Source organism: Halictus rubicundus, chromosome 1, assembly GCF_050948215.1.
Source record: "Halictus rubicundus isolate RS-2024b chromosome 1, iyHalRubi1_principal, whole genome shotgun sequence".
Taxonomy (NCBI): Eukaryota; Metazoa; Arthropoda; class Insecta; order Hymenoptera; family Halictidae; genus Halictus; species Halictus rubicundus.
Genome location: NC_135149.1, coordinates 11,866,062 through 11,891,903, shown reverse-complemented (window position 1 = coordinate 11,891,903; position 25,842 = coordinate 11,866,062). Strand labels below are relative to the sequence as shown.

The 25,842-nt window shown below is 44.5% G+C and overlaps 1 protein-coding gene across 6 annotated transcripts in view; it reads left to right on the top strand.

The window, feature by feature from the left end:
- Ca-beta (Calcium channel protein beta subunit) overlaps positions 1-25,842 on the top strand; it is a 126,176-nt gene that overhangs the window by 36,871 nt on the left and 63,463 nt on the right. For 4 of the 6 annotated variants that reach the window (XR_013082293.1, XM_076788049.1, XM_076788036.1 and 1 more), the window contains exon 3: positions 9,701-9,790. The exons of the other annotated variants lie outside the window; for them this stretch is intronic. Coding sequence is in view for 3 of the 4 variants with exons in the window: in XM_076788049.1 (XP_076644164.1) it covers positions 9,701-9,790 (90 nt within the window). In the remaining variant the exon portion in view is untranslated. The remainder of the gene's footprint in view (positions 1-9,700; positions 9,791-25,842) is intronic. 6 annotated transcript variants of the gene reach the window in all.

Sequence of the window (25,842 nt, the reverse complement as noted above, 5' to 3'; positions counted from 1 at the left end):
AAAGCAGCGTACGTGTGTACGTCGGCGGAAAGTTGCAGCGAAAACCGGGATAAACCAATAATTATATCCGCAGCCCGATATTCTCACGATTTTTGCTTCTTTGCTTCTCGCGACTTCACTATCGCGAGTCGCTCGAATGAAATTCCAAGAAACGTGGAAACCGTAGAACATCTCGTGACATCCTTCACTGTGTAAAAATAACATATTTATGTCTCCATAGAGATTATCAGATTCAAATTCTCTGCTATTTTATCGGACAGGTCCTCGGAAATTTGATCAGTAGATTGCGAAAAATTTCATGCAAAATAAGAATTGTCCGCACTTACTTCGAGACGTGGAACGCATTGGCACAAAGAACTCGCTCGTATCAAAATCACGGGCCGACTGTTAATTTACACGGCGAGATCGAGTAAACTATCTAACATCTGTGCAATTATTTCCGAGGATTACGAATCCAATTACCGAAAGCAATTACAGGCGAGGCGGCAAATAAAATCTGAATTATTAAAGAGTCGTTCTCGGTCGGATTTAACCGGAAGCCCGGTAGCAGAAATGCATCGGTTGTAACACGGGGCGCGCGGATCGATCAAACGGCGCGCGGTCTATAATGCGCCTCCCGGGTGCACAAGCGTGCGCTGGGCTTCTGGTACGCGGTCATGTTCGCACACCAATAAGACCGGGACACCCGCCGGACGACATTGTAGCGACTTGCGACATGCGCCGCAATTATCCGCTCGCCGTCTCATTTGCGATTGTAATTAAGATCAGCGGTGGACGCGGGCGCATTCGAGCGTGCACGCCGATCGGCTCCGATTGCCGCTGCAGGCGCGAGGCTGCCTCGCGCTTTCATTGCGGCGCTAACGCGGCGAGCTGCCCTCTCTCGCGCCTCTTCTTTCTCGTTTTCTTCGTTGCCTGGCTGCCTCGACATGACTGGACAGCTAACACGTAACGGAGGCCAGAATTTCGTGTTTTACCAAACCGACAAGAAATTTAATCGCGATATTCGAATCCGGGGGGAAAAATGATCGAGCGTTATCGCCGCCATCTGCTAATTACAGGCCCCGAAGACAAGGGAAAAGTTCGAGTTACGCGTGCTCGCTCGAAAATGGATTTTTATTCGAGACTTGCCATTGGCGCATATCGTAAATTAGATTGTTATTATTTATCGTATGCAGCGTCTAGCAACGCACAGTGTCTAGACATGGTTATTTCTCTCGTCTAGATATTATTTATACGACACAATCGATGCAACGTGTAGCAATGTTTTGAACTGCACAAATTGAATTTAGAACAGCAGGTAGTAATTATAAATTCACTGTACGTATTTCTGCAAAATAAAAATTTTCCAGATTATCTACAACAGGAAGTCCTGTAACTACGAACGTATAAGCTACGTTAAAATAATTTTCATAAATTTTATAAGCACATTGTGGATTTTTATGCAAAATAAACATTGCCTACGTTATCTGCAACAGGAGTCCTGCAACTACTAACGTAGAGGCTACGTTAAAATATTTTTCATAAATTTTATAAGCACAATGTGGATTTTTATGCAAAATAAACATTGCCTACGTTATCTGCAACAGGAGTCCTGCAACTACTAACGTAGAGGCTACGTTAAAATATTTTTCATAAATTTTATAAGCACAATGTGGATTTTTATGCAAAATAAACATTGCCTACGTTATCTGCAACAGGAGTCCTGCAACTACTAACGTAGAGGCTACGTTAAAATATTTTTCATAAATTTTATAAGCACAATGTGGATTTTTATGCAAAATAAACATTGCCTACGTTATCTGCAACAGGAGTCCTGCAACTACTAACGTAGAGGCTACGTTAAAATATTTTTCATAAATTTTATAAGCACACTGTGGATTTTTATGCAAAATAGAAATTGTCTGCGTTAACTCCATGATGTAGGAGCTACGTCAACGTCACTTTTATCCATTGTGTAATACATACACTGTGAATTTTTATGAAAAATAAAATTGTCTGTCGTATCTGCGAAACATAGGCGTTACATAGACATTTATTTCTTTCCGGAATAATTTCAATGAGTAGGAAATGTGTTACGTTCTTAGAATGGTTGTACTGTTCAGCATTTGATTTATTTCATATTTGCTTGTGCATTAATTGAATGTCCACTATTTTTATATTACTTGTTCTCCATTTCTTGGATAATAAATTAAACAAAATTTCGTAAGTGGTACGATATTGGCAACTTTCCCCTACAACTCTCGGGCACAAGGGAAAATCGTAAGTTACGCGTGCAGAATGAACATCGATTCCGATTTTATTAGGGGAAAGTAGCCAAATGCGTTCCGACCACCTAAATCGTAAACTAATTCATTATTATATCTTATACACGCAACATCTAGCAATTATTGTCGTATCTACAGCCTCTACAACCGGTTTCCCATAGCTCTTGTTCATGCCTTGTAAATTGAATTTCAAAAATCAGAACTGGTGTAACTTTTACCAAATGTGTACGATGTGGACTGCGAATTTTTATGCAAAATAAAAATTGCCTGCGTTCATTGCAAGGTGTAGAAGCTTCGTAATCAATTTTTACGCGAAACAAACATTGTCAGTGTTCATTGCAAGTTACAGGAGCTTCGTAATAAAAATTACACAGAAGTGTTATAAACAATATTATCTAAATATGATTTATTCAGTCTATTAGTTTTTGTCACAAGTGGATGAAATAGTTTCCAAGAAAAATTACTCGATCACATTTTCCAGTATATTGACTAAATCTCCCACATTTTGTGTTACACATTTTCCATTCACTGGATACTAAATCACGCAGAACTACCTAAGTGGTCCGATATTGGCAACATTCCTCGCCGAGCTCGCGCGCAAGGGAAAATCGCGGGTAGTTCAGTGTGATTGCGGATGAAAATCGATTGGTGTTTTATTATCCTGGAAACTAGTTCGTCGAGAGGGGCAAGCATTTCCGGTTTTCCGCGTAGAAAACGTCAAGCACGGCCGAGCCTGCGTAGGAGTTTCGGCTTCGAGACGCGTAATTAGAGGACTAGCGTAAATGAAACGCAGGCGTTCGAATCGGTCCTGGTTGCGTTATCACGAAACATAGTGTTGCAAGAAAATCGTTGCTCCTAGCGGTCGGCTCTCGGGAACTAGTTTTTAACGAAACTAGCCGCGGCTTTCCTTCTGAAACGATCGGCCGCCGGTATTCACGGAGCGTTAAACCCGATCGACGTTTATAAATTTCGGTCTTGGTATACTCTCTCGCATACCGGCGTCCATTGCGGTTTTTCTCGACCTGCGCCGAGACTCGACTCTTAATCTCGAGTCGACTCGTTGTCTGATGAAAATAGCAAACCTCGACGTGAAAAGAATGAAAAGTGGCAAATCGAACGGGCATTAATATTAACGCAGAGTATCCTAATCGGATTATCCTGCTCGTTTTGCAACTACGCTCTCGTCTGCCGCGTTTCAAGCCAAGCAGCCATTAGATCAGCGCCCATCAGACTGTCGGTGACCATGTTTTTGTTCATGTATACGGCATCCGTTTTCGTTACAATTTTCGTCGATTGTTCGATTTTCTTCGCTCCCAGTTCTTCAACTTGAATCTATCGATTCTATGAAACTCGGTGAACGTCAAGCTCCCATACACATACACACTTAGGCGCCGCTGAATTCTCTGTTTCGCTGATCAATTAGCCAGGAGAGTTCGAGCAGCATGAAATCGGATCTTTCGTATGCAAAGCTTAATAATCGAATTACCCGGAGACTTTGCCGCGGCTTGTTTATATCCTGAGCAGGTGGCCGTTAAGGCGACAAAGTAGACTGCCGATTTACATAGCAGTATCCACGAAGAGAGCAATAAACGCGTATATAAAATAGCTTTCGACATGCGACCGGTCGGCTAAATGATTTTCGTTTCGATCCGCTGTTGCGCAGTCACGTTGCTGGCCGACAGGCGCAGTCCACTTGCATAATAATATCCTGCCGGAGTAGTGCAGTTTACGCGGCTGCACGATAATCTGCCGACTAGGGTGGTGCGTCACGTACCGAGGCGGAGATGATCGTTGCGTGACTTCGGTCCTCACCCATCCCCCAAATTCGCCATCCGAATCCTTCGCTGCGTCTTGCGAGAAGTTGAAAAGGTAGCATTCGGAGGCCCGGATGGTTTAGGCACGAGCGTTTGCTGCGAACGTAACAGGCACAGGTCATAAAGAGGAGCGAGAAGCATGGGGATGCGTTTCGCGCCCCGAAGAGCGGGGGTGGAGACCAGTTTCCGCCCCGATGGCCACATGTTGCGAGTTTTCGAAGTCCTCGTGGCGCCTTTGATCTTCCTGTTGACGTATACACCCGTCCCCTTTGGATTTTAGTGCACATTCTTGTAATACCGTTTGTATTTTCAGGTACCATTTTGTGGGGATGTATTTTTCTGTTCTTCCATTCAGTGAATGCATTGATGTTTTCTGTTGTACCTTGTGATAGCTATAAATATGTAATTATGTCTAGACTGTTGTAATAGGCAGCTATCTTTTTATGTGGTTGAATTTTGCACGGTTGCACTTGAATGGTTTCTTAATATGTTTTATTTAATTTCACGCTGTTATCTATTTTTCACCTTTATTGCTCCACTAAATTCTGACGACAGAATCGAACAAAATTTTGGAAACGCGAACGGAAGTATCCGGGTTCAAAGTTGCTCAAGGTTGCAGAGGGGTTAAGGTCGATCTCGACACGTACATAACCCGTCCAGACGAGCGACAGAACAAGGAATATCATTACCAGGAACGAGATGGGTGTCTGTTTGTTGAAAAGTCTCTTTCACCGGAATTCACTTAACCCGGTCGCCGCGATTGCTCCTCGAGATCGATCCCTCATCACGGAATCGGCTCGTTACACCCCATCAGCTCGTCATCGGCGCGTCAGCCCGGGGCGGAAGCGTTCTCCGCGATCATGCGTTTTCTCGGCGACGAAGCGCAGCCACCGAGTGTCGGCACGCACGTCCACCTCATTACGCTGATTGCCGGCGCAATCAGAGATGAAACCGCGTGCCTCCGTACCCGGTAACCCCTTCGCTCGTACCCGGCCCCCGTCGCGACTGTAATTGCTGGCATCGCTCCGAGTATAATGTTCGCAGACGTTCTCATTTATGTCGGCACAAAGGAACTGTTCGAATTTGACTTTTCTCAATTATTCGCTTCGCTTCCATGTCTGCCGGCTAGATTGAAAATAATCAATCGTGCTCCATTACTGTTCGATTCAGTGAGCTTCGAGCTTCATTTTCACGTACGATAAGGCTTTGCTATTCATTCATCAATTGGCCCTTATGGAACTCCATTATGTATTTCCAGATGGCTGTCGCCTAACTTTAATATAACCAATGGTGCACCACTATGGTTCGTTTCGGTGAGCTTCGAGCTTCATTTTCATGTATGATAAGTGTCATTTAATTTTACTTTTCATTCATCAATTAACGGGAGAACTTGAATCTTTATGGAAGGGGGTGTTTCGTGTTTGTTATCTTCTCCATGATGTATCTGTCTCTCGATTCGATGGCTGTAGCCTAACTTTAATATAATCAATGGTGCTCCATTATTGTTCGTTTCAGTGAACTTCAAGCTTCATTTTCGTGTATAGAAAGTGCCATTCGATTTTACTTTTCATTCATGAATTAACGAGAAAAGTTCCTCCTGTCTTGCTTGCATCCATTTTTAATTATATCACTGTAAAGTTGGCAGCACATTTGACGATCGGAAGAGACGACTAATGTGCTCTGAAAGTGCAGACTTGAAGCTAAAAATGAGTTTAGGTTTATTGTTGTTGCAACTGTTTTTTCACGAAATTGCAACAGCTCAAGTATCAACCACTTTAAAAACCCGAAAATTTACCTTCGAGTTCGAAAAATTCGCTTTGTCTTCGGATTATGGCCGTCGAAGAGGCCCTAATCGCGCGGGCATCGAAGGAAATCATAGCGCAGGGGGTTAGGGAAGATTTACAGGCGTCACTTGCTCTATCTCCGCGGCGGGATTAACAAAACAAGTTTCCAATTACAAATATTCGTCAGTGTTTTATTTGATCGGGGTGTTGAGTTTCAGCGCTCGAATTGGAGACTGGTCGCCGGGAAACTGGTTTCGAAATGTTGCAGAGCCCGGTGTATCCAGTGTGTGACTGTAATTATAATGCGCTGGGGCCTTTGGAAATATATTATTTCCTCCGCGGTTATTAATACCGGCCTCTTTTTCACCGGCTATGAAATATTGAAGCCTGGGGATGCGCTAACAAGCAGGAAGTCGATCTCGCCGTTCTAAATTTAGTTGCGAAACACGCCCTCGGGGGGGAGGGGCGAGGGGGAAAGGGAGGCGCAGATTTTTCGAATTTCTCTCGCTGTTTTTCCGCGCGAGTTCTCGATCCCCAACCGCGGCCGAGTTCTTCCCATCGAGCAGGTGAGCTTCGTATCGAGCAAGAGCATACACGTACATATAACAAGAGCTCCGGGCACGGGTTGCTTTTAGGGCTAACGACGGGCGAGAACGATGAAAATGGAGAGTAGGAACGGCCGTCTAAGCCTGGAATGCAGCATAAGTGCACGGGGGAGCACCGGCTTAGGTTGGGTCGCCTGTTGGAGGGGGCCAGAACGTTGGATTTGACTTTGCAGTTGTGCAGCATCCTCTTCTCGATGTGTTTAACTTGCTGGCTACAGTAAGAACGAACAACAGAGAGAGAGAGACAGGGTCCAGAGAGTTAGAAAAGGACAAGGGGAGAATGTCTGGTAAGAAGAACGAGACAGAGACAGAGAGGGAGAGAGAAAGAGGAAGAGAGAGACGGAGAGAGGGCCAGTAAAAGTGACGAGGGTATGATGTTCGCTTTAATATCCACCAGCAGGTATATATTCTCACTTGCTCTGCTCGTCCCTCTGTCTTGCTCTCTCCCACACCCCCGTCCCTCTCTCTCTTCTTCCCAGCCTATTCTTCATTTAGCTTCTAGCCCGTTTCCAGCGTGTCGATGGCATAATCTCTCCGCATGGGAAACTCTAACTCCTCCGAGAGCAAAGAGAAATAAATTTTCCAGAACTCCGGTACAACTCCGAAATCAAAAAGTTCAAAGAAAGAGAGTCCTTCGAGGTCTCCCACGGTTCGCTGATCATAGAGGACACGCGAACTTTTTCTCTCAGCCCATTCTCTATTTAGCTTCTAGCACGTTTCCAGCGTGGGATATATGCGTACAGGGTAACTGTACCTCCTCCGAGAGTAAAGAGAAATAAATTTTTTAGAACTCACGTCCAGCTACAAGAGTCAAAAACTTCAACGAAACAGAGTCCTTCGAGGTCTCCCAGAATCCACGGCTAATGCGGAAAGGATGACACGCGAATTCTTCCGGGCACCCTGCTAGGATCGAAACGAATTACCAGCCGCAGTCGAAGAGTCTACCAGCAATTATAGAAAAAGAAGAGACAGGAAAACAAAGGGGCTAAAATAAACCTCGGAGGGTGAAGGAGGATGGGAGCTCTCGGAGTAGGATTTACGAAACGCTGCGATCGTAAATAAATAAAGGTGCAATGCCTGGCCGAGACGAGGCTCCGAGAAATAAATGGCGGCGGATAGATCCTCCGAGCCACGGATCCTTTGTCCCAGGACCATACGCGGCGAGGTCCTGGCATTAGGATTAGACACGCTGCACACCCCCGAAAAAACTGCGCCGACGCCTTCTCTGCAAGGCCGAAGGGTCCCATCATGCTCTGGCATCGTAAAAACCCGAGCTAGTTTCACATTTCTAAAAACATTGAAAAATCTTTTTCCGTGACTGAATCTAACGTGTATTTGAAGATTGAAGCTTCCCCTTTGTAACGACACCTTGAAAGCACGATTTTCTTTTTTTACGAAACAAAAATGACATAAGTTCGATTGTGTGAAACCTGCTGTTTTCATTCAAAGTTGTATAAAATCACTCTAAAAAATCGTATTTCAATTTGCAAAGAGTCGCTGTAAAGAGGAGGCTTCAAATATATGAAAGATTCCGTCAGGAAAAAAATTTTTTAATGTTTTTTGAAATGTTTGGATTCGTAGCATTTTTCGGAAAACCACCCATTGATGTATCACCAAAAGGCGAACAAATCTGTCATTTTTTAATATTTTGTTTTGAAAAAAATGGAAAATAATGTTAAGAGTATTGTTAATATCTCTGTAGAAAACCGGAAATTTTCATTTCTTAATGATCCTTAAAAAAAGTTCTTGAAAACAGCACGTGTTAGGTAGTGGAAGGTGGTTTACCTTCTTGATACTTTCTGATTAGCAGAGATATGAATGTAGGAATGTTTATACGGTTTCGGCACAGTCGGTAAGAGATTGTCGGAGGCTGCGGGTCCTGCAGGATTATGTCCGCGCCAGTTCATGCTTTTATTGTTTCCCGGTGGGCCTAGGCTCTGGCAGAAAGCCGGCGGGGCGAGGCTGATCTTGTATCTCCCGAGGATCTACGCGTATTTTCACTTAGCGAGTTACACGACACCGGATACCGTTGATGTACCTCGCCAGGTTGGATCATTAGTACCAACTGTTCGGGAATCCGCAAGTACCCTCCGCAGCTTGACCCTAAATCTTCTTCCTTTTTTTTTCCTCTTTCTATCTACCCGCTGCGTTTCGGAATTGTAAAAGGGGATGAAAAGGCGCTGTGCGAAAGTTTGCCTCTTTTTTTCTGTGTGTGTGTGTCTTTGTTCCTTGGTCGAACTGACCCGCGAATAGGAAGATGAAGTTTCGAAATTCTGGGTGGGGTCTAATCTTTGAAAAGGATATCCTGAACCCTCGATGGATCGTTTCGAATTCATGCCGGTGGATCTCGGAATCGGTGGGCGTGCACCTTTATTTGTAATCATCATTAGCTGGGCACATTATTCAGAGGTTTCGAGATCTTGCTTCTGGGAATCTGGAGCGATGCACACGGAGGTTTCAGATCACTTCTGATTACGTCTGTTCGATTTTTGAATTTGGTTTTTCCGTATTAAGAATTTGTGACTTCGAAACAGCTGGACACTTCTGCATCACTTTCTATTATACCTTCATATATTCTTTTAGAATAATTTTTCTTCGGATCGAGATACAGTCTCTTCTCGATATATGTCCCAAATATCTAGCCGATAAAAGTCCTAGAACTATCCCCACTCTCGTGCGATATACCCCATCGTGCGGGTGCCAAAGCACGAGTGACCCCATCAAAGTATAGTATCTTCTAGCCGATACATGTCGCTGGATAGACCCGTGTTGTGGACATAGATCGAGAAAACACTGTATTAATTTTATAAATGAAATAGGGTATAATTGTTAGCACAGCGTTAGGATACTTCGCTATACACTTTCATACCATGGAAAATGTTATCGTTCATGTCTTCTAACTAGGCACTCCGGTGACTCTGAAACAAACGAAAAATGAGTAAAACTGATAAAAGAATCGTTAATAGAATTTCAGAACATTCGAACGTTCCCCTTTCAACAGGCTCTGGAAGAAAAGAGAATGGAGTATGAGCGTTAGGCAGAATCATTAATGCTTTCGAAAGTGTTTTTGGGACTGCGTTTCTTCAACGGGCCGTTAAAGAAATGATCGATGGCGTAATCTTATCTGTAATCTTGCAGCTCCATCATCGAACTCAACACTCTCTTTTAATCCCATCACAATGATTGCCTCGCGAGGATAGTCCCGATATATTAAGGAATTAATGGACTTTCAGGAAAGGTCGAACGGAAGAGCCACGCTGCCCGAGGGTCGCGACGAACTGCAATTAGTCAATCTGTGCGTGCCTCCGAGATCGACGATCGTCGTAAGTAGATCCAATTCATGAGAACTCGACGCTTTCGCACAGGATTTCGCAAGCCTACGATGATCTCTGTATTGCACTACACTTGGACGCTTCTACTGTCTTCTTCTCACTCGTGTCGTTTCCGTCGCCTTGTCCTCTAGCAACAATTTATCATGCGTCAATCAAAAAGTCTCCTAAAATTCTGTGCAACCTCTTCAGTAGTTACAAATGACCGTTGCGTCCTGTTAAACGGACGATTCCGGTGTGTCTTTTACCGAGAGGTTGTTCATATGAAAACAATATCTCTGTTGACACAGTATAGAACTTGGAAACAATGGCAACACAATTCTCTAGCTTTGCTCCTTTTTTTCCGTTTCAATGAATGCTCAATGTTGAAAACGTTGCCCCTGTGTGTCTAAGATCCTCTAACATTAACGATTTTCTGCTATTTCAAGAGAGTTCGAACAAAACTTATGATGTGAAGAGTGCGGCGACATGTCTAACAATCTGGACCTCCAAAGAATGCAGATCATTCTCTAGCCATACGCGTTTTTTCCTGCTTCAAAGAACGTTTCGCTCTAAGAATCGATTAAGATGCTTCTATCTAGCCAAATAACACTAAATTTTGTGTTTCAATTAAACGAACGCAATCCAAGTGATTTTCGAGGACATTCTGCCAGCTAGGACCAGGCAAATGGTAACGCTACGATGCACCGACCCCAACCGAATGACCTTCTCTCAGGCACTTGTCCGCTTCAGATGCACTCGGATCGGCACCGAGCAGAACCGCAAAATAACACGGGCTACGCACGCGAAAGGAAACACGCCGGAATAATGGTCACCGGGCCATTTAATTCTTTTCGGGGAAAGGGGCCCCGGCGACAATGGCGCTAACGAGGGCCCCTAAACGCCCGAAAAAGAAAGCGTCGATTCCGACCTTTCAAGTGTAAATTCACCGTCGCGCTTTCGTTTTCACCGTGGGCCAGGTCGCGTCCAATTTTCTCTTTCTCTATCCCCGCTGTTAACAATGATGACAGTCAAGATTCGCGATGTTCGCGCTCGGCAATTATAGCTGGCGACCTGCGCGCCTTGTGCGTTCGACAGCTGCCAAACTTTCGTTGCGGCGTTGCACCGGCTTGCATTAGTGCAATGACGGCTGTACGAGGGATGGAAGCGAGGGGAGAGCGTCCTGATGCGGGAGGAAGGATCAGGGAAAGGATCCCTTTGTCCTCACCGAGATCCTTACGGCAGCGTTGACCTGCTCCGCAATGGCGTCGGAACTTCAGTTTTTTTTTTTCGAGTCCTGCAAATCTGAGTGCTCAAAAATGTCTTGCAGCTTATAGCTTCATGATTTTTACAGGCGTCCATATTAGTTTCGCAAATAGTCTAATGCACATGTTTCAATCAATCCTCACATTGCTGAAGCATTTTTTAAACCGTCGACTACCGAGGGCCATGTCCGTGGGCCATTTTGTGTCTAAGAAATAATTTCTCTGCCATTGTTTAGTATCCTCTTATAAAATATTTTGCAGGACTATCTAGGATAAAATCTATCTTGAATTGGACACAAAACCGCAAAGGGTTCCATCCAAATTGCTCCATCAGTATGATCCAACGGTTCCAACTTAGGACTCTCCAGTGGTAAAAACAGTATAGTTTAAGTTCTCGACGCTGAAGACTTCCAAAGCTATTGTTAGGTGGTGGCCTTCCTGCACATTTGCAGGAAACGTTCGAGGGTGTGTTTACTCTGAAGAAAGAAAGGGGGAATTTCTGCGTTGCTACGCCGGTGGGTGACTTATTTCTGTCGCGATACGCAAAAGGCCCATCCGAGCTGGCGAACTGGCCCTTGCAGCCCTGCTGTGTTGCGGTTAACTTCTGCCAAGGGGCCCCTGGACCACGAGTATTGTTGCAGCGCCAGTTTTTGACAGGTACCACGGTGCGTGCGCCCACCTACGTACGCTCTCCACGGATTAACGTCTGGAGAGTGAGGAGGACGTGGAAACAGGTCTTGGGGCTCATTGGTATTTTATTATCGGCACAGGACGAGAGATCGGCCCCGGCCATTAAGCCCCGGGGATGATAAGTTTTGTACGCAGCCGTTCTACCGTTAATAGTCACTTACTTTTCGACAGATCCACGGGGAAACCTGTTCCGCGACACACGGGTCGCCTAACCCGCACGCCTATTGAATTTCAAACGTATACGCCGGGCACTCAATTATCGATCGTTTTCTGGGTCACCTTTCTCAGAACATTTTGCAGAAGCGCTCGTATACGTACCGGATACTTTGGTTTTAGGGGACCGAAGACATTCTGGTCCCTTTTTGGGCCTCCGAATACGTTGCTGTGTTTGGGATTCAAGCTTCAGAAATTGATGTTTTGTTGCTTTCTTTATATTCGATGTACGAGGCCTCGTTTAAGTCTTGCTTGGGGTTATTAGTTGTCCTGAGCTGGTCTGATCAGTCCCGCAGTTGTGTTTGGGATTATTTCTGAGATGGAAGAAAATTTTTATTTTAGGATTCCGAGTGGGATTTATTTAGAATAGGTTTTTTTAAACGTTGACATTTATTGATGGTCTCTGCATCTCTTTTAAAGCATGACGAACCTAAGGTAAGGGATCCAATTACCGTGGTGGTACCAATTACTGCGTCTGTATTAATTACACTCATTTTTAAGGCATAATGAATATTAAAAAAGAGATGTACAGTGAATTCTCGATATATGTCAACAACACGGGTTTTGCCAGCATCGTGTATCGTCCAGGGGACATACCCGAGCTGTGTTATGTTTACACTCCTGGGCGTCCGAAGCCACTCGTGCTTCGTGGCCCCTCACGGGGTATACCCCGCGGTAGTGGGGATAATTCCGTGACGTTTATCATCCAGGTCTTGGCGACGTATATTGAAAAATCACTGTAGAACATATATATCAACTGATTTTAATGAAAAAAATGTAACATCTCTTTGTTAATAATCATTATGCTTCAAAACTAAGTACAATTAATATAGGTATAGTAATTGGTAACCCCACAGTAATTGGGTCTCTTACCCTATGTGTCGCACAATTGGTGGATTATGCCACGAATTTTTGAAATGCTAGGGATCGTATCTAACAAGAGAGAACAGAAGAAGGCTGTGAACAGTCTATGATTTTGAAAAAATAATGACCCTGTAGAGCTTGAAAATGGAAAAATATGGCCTTGGAATTGTAACAGGTTTCTTCGATCTTATCTCTCCGGAACCCTCTTGGATCAGCTCGTGCGCCTTCCGCGAACTTTTGCGAGATCGTTGCGAATCGAGAAACGATCTCCAGCAGTTACGCAGTTAAAAGAACGGTGAAATTCTACGGGAGAACAAGCGCGAACATAACTTACCGCGAAGGGACGTCGGCCCTTTCACCGGTGGGACAAAAGTTAAAACTATACCGAGGGCGTGAGGCGTACGCGGCCCTCTATGCAGTTGAAGAGGGTCAGGTGAAACTCTATTGAGGGTCTACCCGGGGAGCATTTATTCCTGAACGAGATGCACGGATCTGGCCCTAACCTAACCTAACTCTTGACCATCCCCACCGGGTGCAAATGACTGGAAACCCTCCGGAGTCGTTTCTACCATGCCGACAAGTGCACTCTTCTCGCTTGACCCTTCTGACAAACGAGTGATCTCTTCGTGGCGAATGCAAATGCGGCCGGCTTCACTGCCACACCCCTCCCCCCCCCCCCTTATAGGCAAGAAAAATCGACCTGCAGATTTTTCTCTTAAGTTTCTGCCCGGAAAGTTAAGCCCACCCCGGACGCAGGGTCCAGTCCGGTGGGCCTTTGTTGTAAATCTCGAAATCTCTTAAAATAACCTGGCCGTACCTGTTGGGTTGGTTCACGTGGTCGGAAATACGGATCACCGTCTAGGACCGGGTCGATTTTCCATCTTCGATTCGAGATAACCAAGCCTTTGACGAGGGACGACAAGTTATGCTAGCTATGATTGTCCTGGGGGGAGCGATGGTGCTTTCTTGCGCGAGCGTTGGCGAGTCCTTGAAATCAGTCCGTGAGAGAAATCGCGATAGAAATCGATGTACTATACAGTGATTTCTCTATATATGTCGCCAAGGCCTGGATGATAAACGTCACGGAATTATCCCCACTACCGCGGGGTATACCCCGTGAGGGGCCGCGACGCACGAGAGGCCTCGCAGGCTGAGCAATGTAAACATAACACGCCCCGGGTATGTCTGCTGGACGATACAGGTGTTGTTGACATATATCGAGAATTCACTGTGAATCAAGTCAAATATGGTTACAGAAGTTCTATTACCGGGCAGTATATAAATCAGTATTTATTTTATTTAGAATCTTCATTATGGTGGCCCATTTACCGAATTGTCAATGAATTTCTATGCAGGCCGGTGAGAAAAATCAGGATGAAAATCAGCATTGTATTAAGGTACGTCGAAAAGTTAGAGCAAGCTCCACCGCAGTACTAGAGCAAGATATTTCAACTGAAATTCGAAAACGCGTTCCGCAGGTCGTCCGATAGGATCGTCGGACTACCGAGGGCCAAGATAATGACCGTGCTGTCGTCGGTGTCCGTAAAGGACCGAAACCCGTTCGCCTATCTCCGTGGAATAATCCGCGGTTCACTAGCAGAATTCGGTGCCGTTTTGGAGAACAGTTACTAGCCAAGTCCCTATAATTCTCGGTGGGTTTCTCGGGATTATTGTGCGTGGTAATATTGTAGCGAATCGTCGTGCTCTGGGGCTGTAGGGTTCTCTCCTCTCTACCTGGCGTCGAAGGAAGACGGTATTATGGCCGCCGTAAAGCACTAAAACAGCCCGATAGTTGTGTAGGGCCCCGCGGGGGAAGAAGTAAGTGGACATTAGCGGCCGCATTGTGAATCGGACCGCAGCGTCCGCCTAAAACTCGCCTAAACTCGCTAGAGCCACGTTTTGCTGCACAAAGAAAGCGCCGGTCCTGGTGCCGGTTCGGTTTTCGTTGTCTCTCTCTCTCTCTCTCTCTCTCTCTCTCTCGCTCTGTCCCTCTCTCTTTTTGAGTAAGAGCGACGCACACTCGCGACTGTTGCGTGTAGACGACAAGACGGGCCCCGTGGAGAGGAGGAAGCCGTGTTTTACGCTTCGTGGATATTTTCGGGCCTTGTGGCCCAGTGATTCCGTGGTGGTGGGGGCACTCGGACAAGACACACAACGCTATTGGTTACTGGGATTGCGTTACCGAGGCTCGGGCCGTGCAAGAAGGCACGAGAGGAATTCATCGTGCTTCGGAGGTGATCCACCGTGAGCGAGGATAGATACTTAGGCTCGGACGTTCGGCTGTTGACGGTTTTAGGCGCACCTAGTTCGTACCTGCTTAATGATAAAATTATATTATTGACGCAATACGTACCGGCGATTATGCCACGATTTTTAAAAGTCCATGACCCATGGCTGAAGTCGTTTTAATAGAACCAACAATTTGTCTGTAGTAACGTCGTTTAATAATATAAATTTCTAAGCTTCCTTTTCATACAGTACAACTACTGAAAATTGTATTAACAGGATTCCGGTAGGTAAAGTGTTAAAATATCTGGCGGAGTTGTCTGTGACAAACGATAAAACGGTGAGGGCATCTTTGAACTTCCAGAAGTTTGTACTTTGGTATCTGAAAAATTGGAAAAAATTCTGGAATGTGTGGCCCAGTGTCTGTAGCACGTCAGATTTTTTGCCGAATTTTTATAGACGATCGGATGGGAATACTGCGTTGGAAGGCTTATTTGTCACCGGGACTACCCTCTTGATTAACGTAGAGGGTTGGCTCTCGACGATTAAAATAACAATAGAAACGACATTGAATCTCCAATGAACAAATTATATTCTGATTTTTCCAACTGGATATTTGCAGCAGTATAAACATCAAACTGACGCAAATATATTATTTCCCACAGAATTAATTCATACTCCGACAGATGAATGTTTGAAATGAAATAGAGAAATTAGTAATTATAACAATCAATTGATTACATTAGGCATATAATCAAGTTCTATCCGCGAATAATTTCTACTGTTAATAACAGCATAAATGAATCATTCCTTTCGAAATTAATTAACAATTCATTAAACGGACAATACGATACTATAATTAATATTCTGAATAAAACAAGGAAACCACCATGCAATGTCGAATACTAGAAATTTCACTGTGTTTGATACTCCGTGAACTTTTAACCTAATTTTTCTTACGAGCCTGCTACAACGAAGTTAATGGACAATTCGACAAATGAATCATAGAGTACCGTAATTAACATTCGTTTTTGAATCTCTGATGTTTAGCAGTTGCATCCAACTGCAACCGAGTGTAGTTCACCGCGTTTTCTTCAGGACCACGGGGCGATGGGGTAATTGTGAGGAGGACGTACAAAAGAAGTTGCATGTTAAAATCAGAGCAGAGGATCGCATAACGAAGCAGTTTCGACTCGAGTTTCCGGTCGAACGGCGATCGCCGCGAACCTCTCTCTCATTGGGTGGTCTCTCATTACAGCGGTTCCTTCAATGACTTCTTAGCACATTCGGCCAGGAACATATGGCTCCTGGCCGTTGAATCGAGATGACTGGCCGCACAGAGGGCAGTATTGTAGGAGCCGGAGTGATTTTTCATGGGAACCGTTCTGGTAAAAACTTCTATCCTCCGTTGCCCGGGATAATGAGTACTTTTGTGATGCAGCCCGGCCCCGGTTTTCTCTAGTTAGACGCATTCGATTCGAACAAACGCTTCTTCGGGTTCATCCTTCTCTAGGTATTGCTACCTGGGTCCTGCATTTGCAATTTTTGTTCGTTGATCAACACAGGCCCCGCTTCTCAAATTCTATGAAAATTCTTGAGACTGTATCAGTCTCCAATTATAATTAGAAAGAATTTATAACGAATGTTTAAGACAACTTAGGATGTTCTTCAGGCAAAAATGACGATTACAAAATTTATTCTCTCCCTAGTCACTCGACTATAATTAATGTTAAAGGAAATATATAATTTAGCTAATTTTTAGGACAATTTAGAGTGTATCTGCTTCGAAGAGAATTGCGAGTACAAAATTTATTCTCTTCCTGTTTGCTCCGTTCATTAATATGCTGATTAAGCGCACATTCTTTAAACATTCTCGAACGACGCCAGTCGGTAATTACATTCGACGGGCATTTACAAGTTAGGTAATCTTTATGACAATTTAGGATGAAGCTACTTCACCAAGCAACTGTGTTTACAGTGTTTACTTGCTTCCTGGGTACCTCCGTCCATTACTATGTTAATCAAATTTATCTTCAAGAAAATTTACATTCTTCGGAGCGTAGAAAAATTCTTGAGACTGTCAACAGAGCGTAATACTGTACGAAAATTTTTAAATCTAGGTAGCCTCTACAATCTTTTTTCATATTTAAAATTTTTTCATATAACTGCTTTAGGAAGGAGCCATGGTTACAATATTTGGTGGCCATCGTTTTTAGTATTAATTAATTCTCTCTGAACTGAAGTACCGTATCTTTCAACTAAATAATGTTTCCTGAGACAGCACGTACCGGGAATAATATTATAAAAATGGTCACAGCTTCTGAAGCTAGGAAGGAAACGTTTAAAAATCATGTCTGCTTTAGGACGTAGCTGGTCCTCTATTATTTATTCTCTTCCTGGAAACCTTCAACTATTTCTGTGTTAATCAATGTTCTTTGTAACATACTGCTGCTTCTTTGAAGCAAATACAATTTCTCGAGACAGTACGGTCCAGGAATAACATTATAAAAATAATTACAGCCTTAGGAACCTCGAGGAAAATTTAAAAAATGATAGCCTCTTCAGGAAAATACTCGTTTTAGTCTGACGTCGGTCTAATTTTTCTCGTCCGCTGCTACAGCACGAAGCAGGACCAATATTAACGACAGCTGCCGCAGAAACGATTTCTTAGATCGCCCGAAAATCGTTCTCGGCGAACGTCCGACTTTTTCGATCGGTATAGCAACCTTGTAATCGATTCCCGGCTAAACACGGGTCCAATTACGTTTAATAAATTCCCCGGCAGAGGTCGTAGGAAAGTTGTCCGATGTCTTCTCGATAGTAACGAATTCGATCGCAATCTATCCGGTGGATCTTCGGGATCGAGAAGAATAAACGAGTAATTGGCGAGGAAGGAAGGAAACGGCTCACGAGCGAAGAAGAGGACGAGGAAGAACCGGAGGAGGAACAGAGGGGGATAGAGTGGGGACGCCGGTAATTATCATTTCTTGTACGAGCCGACGGTGCTGGTATAGTCACGGATATAGGCGGTTTTGCAACATTCGGGCCCTCATTGTGGTGTGGTTCCTCCCGGTGCCCCTCTAGCCTCTTCGGTGCCCTCGCTTTCGGTCTCTCTTTCTTTCTTCTGTTCTCTCTGCGCATCCTGTGCGCTAAAACAAAACGAAAACACTGCACGGGCCTCTCAAGGATAACGACTATGAGGCCTAGGCCGAGGCGGCAGCCATATTGCGGACAATTGAAACCGTTGCAGTGGGTTTTCGGGTACCTGCAGCTGCAACAGTTCTCACTCTCACTCTTCTCTCTCTCTCTCTCTCTCACTCATGACGCACGCCATAACGCGCAGATGCGCCCGTCGCCCCGGCCAATTAATGCGAACTCACGCACGCTACCCGGAAAAAGGGAATTGTGGGTAATTAGATTCCGGGGCCCGAAAAAATAGCCGTGAAGCAGGAATTTCTGCCCCCGATTCCACCGAGCTCGATCCCCGCTAGATCCAATCTCTGTTCGGAATGATTTCGACGTTCCTTCTTCTTCTTCTTGTTCCTCCTCGTTCTCAGAAAAAACGAAAAGAAACTAGCCCCGCAGCTGCGCGTATTTTTACCCGGTCTAGCTTAGGCGAAACTCGAAGACGCCTATGCCGGAGTGTGTAAATAAATTCACGGTTGCAAATGCTTCACTGTTGCTGGAACAGTTCTTGGCACGCGGAGGAACTTCTAAATGTTTTGTTCGACCGTGCCAATAAACTTCGAAACGTCGAACTTCTGTTTGCGTTCCCTTGGAATTTGTTTAGTGGGAACGCGGCGATGGTTTAGAGAACTCTGGAGAAGTGGGGAGGGGAGGGGAGAGTTGATTGCTTCCTTACTTCGCGAGGAAACCAACCCCCTCGACGATCTGACTCGATTGTGCGACGTTGATTCGATTTTTCTTTATCAAGTTGTCACGTTGATTCGAAGTTGGCGAGCAGTTATGATGTTGGTTGCTTGAGTTAGGGGATTTATGAGCTGAGGAATTGGTAAAATCAGTCCAATTAATGGAGGACATACAGTGGTCCACAGAAAGATTCGCACAGAAGGACGAAGTCGATTCAATTTGATTTTATTTGTCTTTTAACCAGTTGGCTGTTCTTGACGAGTATACTCGTCAAAACAGCTAACTGGTTAAATCTTCGTCAGACATCAGTGTCCTACCAGACGTATAATTTCTCTTTCGATGAAAGTACGGCAACGAAAAATTAGCAGAGATACTCGGAATTGATCAAACCAAGACAAATTAAACCTACACATTAATTTTCTTTTTGTCGGTATTAAATCGAACAAAAATTTGCCCAAAACCGCAGAAATAAGTGCGAATACTTGCAAATGTCACAGTGTTGTAACGATCAATTGACGGTCAATATTGCGTAAAATTTTGTTGACCGAGAGCTTCGTTTCAATTGGATAAAATTGCTAAAGAATTTCTCTTGCGGTTTGTCGAATTTCGACGGTGCACACGAAAACTTTTGTGGACCACTGTATCCGTTGGCCGTGTAATATATTCCCGCGTGAAGATGGTGGCTCGAAATATTTTTCCTTCAGCCTAGAATACATGCCACCGGTCCGTGTTCACACTCGCATCCGGACAAAGAATGCATTTGCCACATTACGAAGGACTTTTTGAGGAGGAAAGGAAAGGAGGGGTGGGTAACCCGATGCCACAAGTTCAGCACCGACGCTGTAAACCACATGGCAATGGTGGGGCGAAATGGTTCTTTGTATTCGTGTGTATAGAGGACCGTCTAAGGCCGGCTAAAAGTCGAAAAGCCGACTTAGCTGGCCTTAGCCGGGGTCTCTGAATCGTTCTTCGATTTTTACTCGGACCGAAAATCGAACGTTCCGAAACTCCAACGTACGCCTTTTCTCACAAATAATTTATTCAACCAAACGTCAAACTCTCCGACACCGTTCGTTCAGTTTCTGCGAAAATCAAGTTCATTTCAAGTGCATTTATTGACATTTCATTCTATCATACACGTCTTTCATTTTTCCACCTTAACCCTGGACTGGTCGCGCGAATTTTCGTAATGCCAGTGGTCTTGATATCACAAACCTTATTTCTCACTAAAACTGTCACTGGGTTCAAATAACAAGACACATATAATGTATCGTTTTTAATTCAGAAGGAATAGAAGTACAATAATGGAAATTATTACATGTTCATGAATAAAAAATCTCTCCTTCGGTTATGAGTAAATAAAGTCGGTCTGTGAGACCGGTCGCGACCACTCTAGGGTTAAAGTAAAATTAGGGTCATTCATCTGATGAAGTAAGAATTAAGGGTTTCAGATACTAGACTGATTCTTCACGGAAAATAAAAACTTTGCACCAGTTGCGAGATACAGGAGCCCAAGCAAAAATGTCTTATCTTCTTGATTCATTTCAATTAGTTGAAACTAATGTATTGACGCTCATAAACTTTTTTCATTTTTGTACTTGATTAACTTTGCTTCTTATAAGTTTGAAAAATTCGTAGATTATTGACATTCAACGTAACTTTTCCCATTGCGAAAATGTTCTCGGCGGCTTTGTTAAGGAGTTATTAACAAAAAACACGGTCCAATCATAGCGCGGCTACAGGTCTCGTTGAATGTGGCGTTGCGTTGGCATTGGCCGAGACGGAATTCGTCTCCAGTAGCAGCGCTCTAATTGGTCCATGCTTTTCGCTAATAACTACTTAAAAAAAGCCGCGGAGAACCCTTTTGCAAAGGGAAAAGTTACTTCGAACGACCTCAGGAATCACCCCTTTCAATGAGGTACATCATTTTTCGGGACACCCTGTGTAGACTGTCCTAGCATTTTGCTGAGTTAATATATTCACATAAAATTGATAAAAACTAATTTCCACCGCTCATGCACATGGACTACGGAACACACGTACGGTACTAAAACTGTTAATTCATCTATTGGCAACAAATCGACGAAATGGTACAGTATACAATGAAACGGGAACGTGGATCTGCAAGTTTACGGAGTGTAAAAGAGTAAGGGTGCAAGATCGTTTCCATCTTTCACTTGTTAGTCTCTGAACAGCAAAACAGAGTTAACCAAATGTCCGAAAATTCGTGGAATAATTGCGGAGGGCTGATCACCGAGTCCGAACAGAAGCTAGAAAGTGTCGGGAGGGGGGGGGGGGGGAGCCGCGGGTCCGTGGCAATTAAACCAATCGGTCGCTGATTGCGCGGCTAGTTTACTGGCGCATAAATCGTCGATTTAAACCTTCGAATTTTTTACGGTCGCTCGTCATGACGGTAGCCGGTGTTTTCTACACGCGTTCGCTGCGCTGCCGAGGAACATAAAGTTCAGCCGCAGAGTCTAAATGTAAATCGGTTTTGGCCGAAAGAATTTTTAAGCGCGGCCAGATTCGAATGGCGTCGATGGTAATGCAACTTCGACACCAAGGAATGGCGAGATAGAAAGAGAGAGAAAGAAAAGGAGCTACGAAAGAGAAGTAGAAGACGAAGAAGAAGAAGAAGGGGCGAAGAGACGAAAGAGAAAAGGGAAGACACGGGTTCGCCGAATCTAAAGGACTCGCAGGCTAGCAGGGCCCGAAAGTCGTCCTACACGGTCAGGATCCAATCTCATTTGGTACTAGCATGCCTTCGCTCACTCACCTCCGAGCCACGGATTATTGGCTGCTCTTCTGCCCCCTCTACGTGGCCTCTTCATCCTCGATTCTCCTCGAAAGCGCCATCCCCACCTCGTAGATCATTATCGCCAGACATTCCGAGATGTATCTGCAGCGCAAATGCGGCATTACCGGTGAACAGTCTCTCTCTCACTCTTTCTCTCTCTCTCTCTCTCTCTCTCTCTCTCTCTCTTTCTCCCACTCTCGCTCTGCCCCCCTCTCTTTCTCGCTCTGACTGCAGATCCATCAGTCCTTGAACAGACCCCCGACCACTCCAGCTAGCTCCGAAAAAACAATTGAGGCGCTATCTGCCTGCAGCGAGTGCAAAAATGCTAGTCGCGAGAAAATAGCTCTCCAAGAATTGAAAGAGGCGTTACGATTTAATACGTTTGCTAGCACCCTCGGACATAGGTACATACGACGTCCACAACCTCGCCAGTTTAGTTAGGGATAGACAAATTAGTTTTATATACTTCACTGTTTCAAATCGTTGCTTAATGCAACATAATACAGTGAACGCTCGATACTTGTCAACAACACGGGTCCTATCAGCGACGTGGATCGTCCAGGAGACACTCGAGCCGTATTATGTTTATACTCCTCGGCGTCCGAGGCATCTCGAGCTTCTCAGCCCCTCATGGGACATACCCCGCGACGTTTATTATTTAGGCCTTGGCGACATGTATGGAGAAATTGTATTCGGGGACTGGATTTATGAGAAAAATGAATAGGTGCGATTTAAAGCAGTAGACTGAAAAATATTTAGAACAAAGATAGTTTCTGGTTATTAGAACCAATAAGGTAAGAAAGAAATTTCTATTTGGCTTCTGTGGCAATTTTGATTTTGCACATAAGGATCCGCATTTGTGACTGTCTTCAGCTAAATTGCTTGAGTACTAGAGATGGTAAGTTGCCTTTAATAAATATTTTAACTGTGAATCATACAGTTTTGCGCAAGCATTAAGCATTGCTAGCTTCGTAGAAAGAAAGAAGTCTGATGTTCATACTGGTGCGAGTCTTATGGTGCTCTACTAATGAAGCCACTAACAAGTGCGGCTAGCCCATGTTATATAATATGATACATATCCAACTGGAATGTTTGCTCCATTCATCTAGCTGTTCTTCCTTATATTTTCTAATAAACTATGACCTCATCTTTCGTTAATGCTCATGCATTATTTCCATTCATTTCGATTTAAAGCAACCGGAGCCATTTGTTCGCTGCAAGACACAAATGGGACTGGTGTGACTAATACGTCGAACATTAGTCACTATTGAAATTCATATCTGTTTTTCAATATTGCTAAAATAAACTGTGAGATGGCTGATGTATTGGTCGGCTACGTGTAAATGATGGTGATAACCGAGATTACTGGTAATAATCAATTGCAACAGTAATCAGGGAATGATCAATTTTGATGAATGATGCCGTAGTCACTTCGGGACAATCTCGGCACCCTTATTGCACCTATGCCCTCAATTGTCTTCGTGGCAGGGCCCTGCGCGGAGTCGATTCCTTTCAGAGATGCGTCGAGAGATGATTTCGGTTTGTATGGGCTGCTCGCAGCACAGCGCAGCCCAAATAGCTGCCTCGGATATCGTCGAACGAATAAAAAGAACGGTCTATTTATCATGACACCCGCGATCGTAAAGAAAGGTCTTTCGAGGATACTCACAGGGGTTGTCTGATTCATCAGCTTCATTCATCAACGTCCGCCGCTTCTGTTTCTTTCATTTCTTTGAAACCTAACACGCTCTCGGCCGAGCTGCGCCCGACGTACGTACATGCATACGTGCATCATTGCGAGAGAGCATGACCGGTCCACCGGACCATTATAATTGAACAGTTCATTAGAGGATGGGGTCTAATGCTCCGTCTGTCGATACGGACCGTTCTAATGCGCTTCATCGAAGCGGACTTCGAATCGTCTCGCAAAACTGTACAGTTCAACAATCTGGAGCGACAAAATTGAATTTCGATAACGATCCAGAGCGTTGGAACGTGAAGTGTTTAACATAATTAACCGGCAAAGAATAAATATAGAGAAGAAAAAAATTCAAGAGTGCAATTACGCTACGGACATAAACGACCCTGGTTACCCACGGAGGGTTAACTAGTAGAATTATTTCCAGTTGATTGTGTGATCTATGACTGGAGGTGGATTCGTATTGATTATAGTTGTGCAAGTTTTCAACGAGTTCTAAGTGAATTTTTATGATGAACTTGTCATTTATTTTTGGTCATACAGAACGAAATCACGTTGTTCACATGTACAGGGTTGTGCTAGAAGCGATCCACGCACACCTGCGCTCCGAATAACCACGGTTCTCCAGGATCCAGACGTCGATCCATCGATCCCGCGGCCCCGGTTCCCTATCTCTCTTCCTGTCCGACGAATTATCGCGTGTACTCGAGGATAAACTCGGCTCGGATTCAATACGGTGGCCGTCAGGGCCGCGGTATCGATCGAGTATCTCCCACTAATTGGGATTTCGCGGGATCCCGGGGCACAGACTATGAAAAAACGTGAAGCAAAACGGAGGAGGGCGTGGGTCCCAACATGGTATGACGCGATAATGCGGTACGGGCCACGTTGAACGGCTCTGGGGGCGAAAGAAGAGGCAGAGGAAAGAAAAGAAGAAGAACAACCAACAAGAAGGAGGAAGAAGACAGAGAAGGGGGGTAAGGAGGGTGGGGCCTGCCGCACTGACCTTGACTAGGCCCGAAGTTGAGGTGGGTTGAGGTGCTGCCGGGCCCTGTCCACCTTCCCCACCTCTCTCTTCTTCCTCGAGCACCGAGTCCTCTCCTTTCTCTCTCTCTCTCTCTTTCTCTCTTTCTCCCGCCTCTCGTCTCGTCGGGCCCCACCGGGCCTGCCTCGTAGTTCTGCATTCGCAGACTCCTCCATCAAGGACATCACAAAAAGTACATTAGACGAAAACACGTTGCCATTATACCGCGGCGAGCACCGCGAGAGGAGAGCGAAAAGCTACGTCTGCTCTCTCCGAGGCTCTGGCCGGTGTGCAGCCACTGCAGCGGCTACAACAACCACCACCATAGGCACAGTCGCCGACATTCGGGCCCCCGCAACACCATGAAAAAAACCCCATGGCCTGCTACGCAGCCTTTCTACGACTACGCCAACTTTAGGCCGGGCTCGAGACTCCTCGCTCCCGAATTTGCGCTAATCAACCCTCTCGGAACACGCTTGCCCTAGACCGAATCCAAACAGTCTTCTGCTGGCTAGATCTTAGCTACCGTTACCGGAAAATGTTCGATCTGGATCATTATAGCGACGGGTAAAAGGTTTGCAGACTTTGGTGCAAAACTGGATTAGGTCCGCATTTTGAGAATTGTTCAATTCTTACACCAGACAATGTATAAAAACGTGTGAAACTTCAACAACTACGATTTTAGTAAACGATGGTCTTACTTGGTTTTTGAACCAAGGTATTATTCGAGCCGTTACCGAGCATGAAGGAGAACATTGTATAGTCTTAGAATATTTAAACGTGAACGTTTAAATAATACTTTTAAAGAAACGTTTAGATCACCAAAATTTTCAAGGACACATGCTGATGCTTTCAAGGACTCATTGCTCTAGTAGTTCCTCGACGTCCCGAATACTGCCTATGAGACCAAGAATGTCCCCTCAGATCATCTCAGCTCCCATCGGTGAGCGATGATGCCCACGTTGAGAATCTATGAGCATATGATCCGTTTAATGCAAAAGTGATGTAAGCCAATTTTTATGCTGTTTGTTTTCACATCGCATCTCGAAACCTTAGTCTTCAATCTTGAAACCTGTAACGCACTATCTCATATTATTATACATTCATGAATTCATTAATTTCAACTAAAAAATATTCGCAACAGACAATTGCCCCTTGATTTTTTCGCATTTTAATCTCATGCTCTAATTCGATTAATACTGTTTAATTCATAATTTTGTATATTAAACAAAAACACGAACTTAAAACTCGGTCATAGAGAAATCGAACATTTACTATCTTACTACGTCTCTAAACTAGAAAATAAATGAGCTTTCACATAAGAAGCGTACAAATCTCTCACGCCACTTTGGCATTAATCCATTTCGTACCGTGATCCCCATTCGGGACCACACGGATTGCACCAAGGAGTGGCATAAA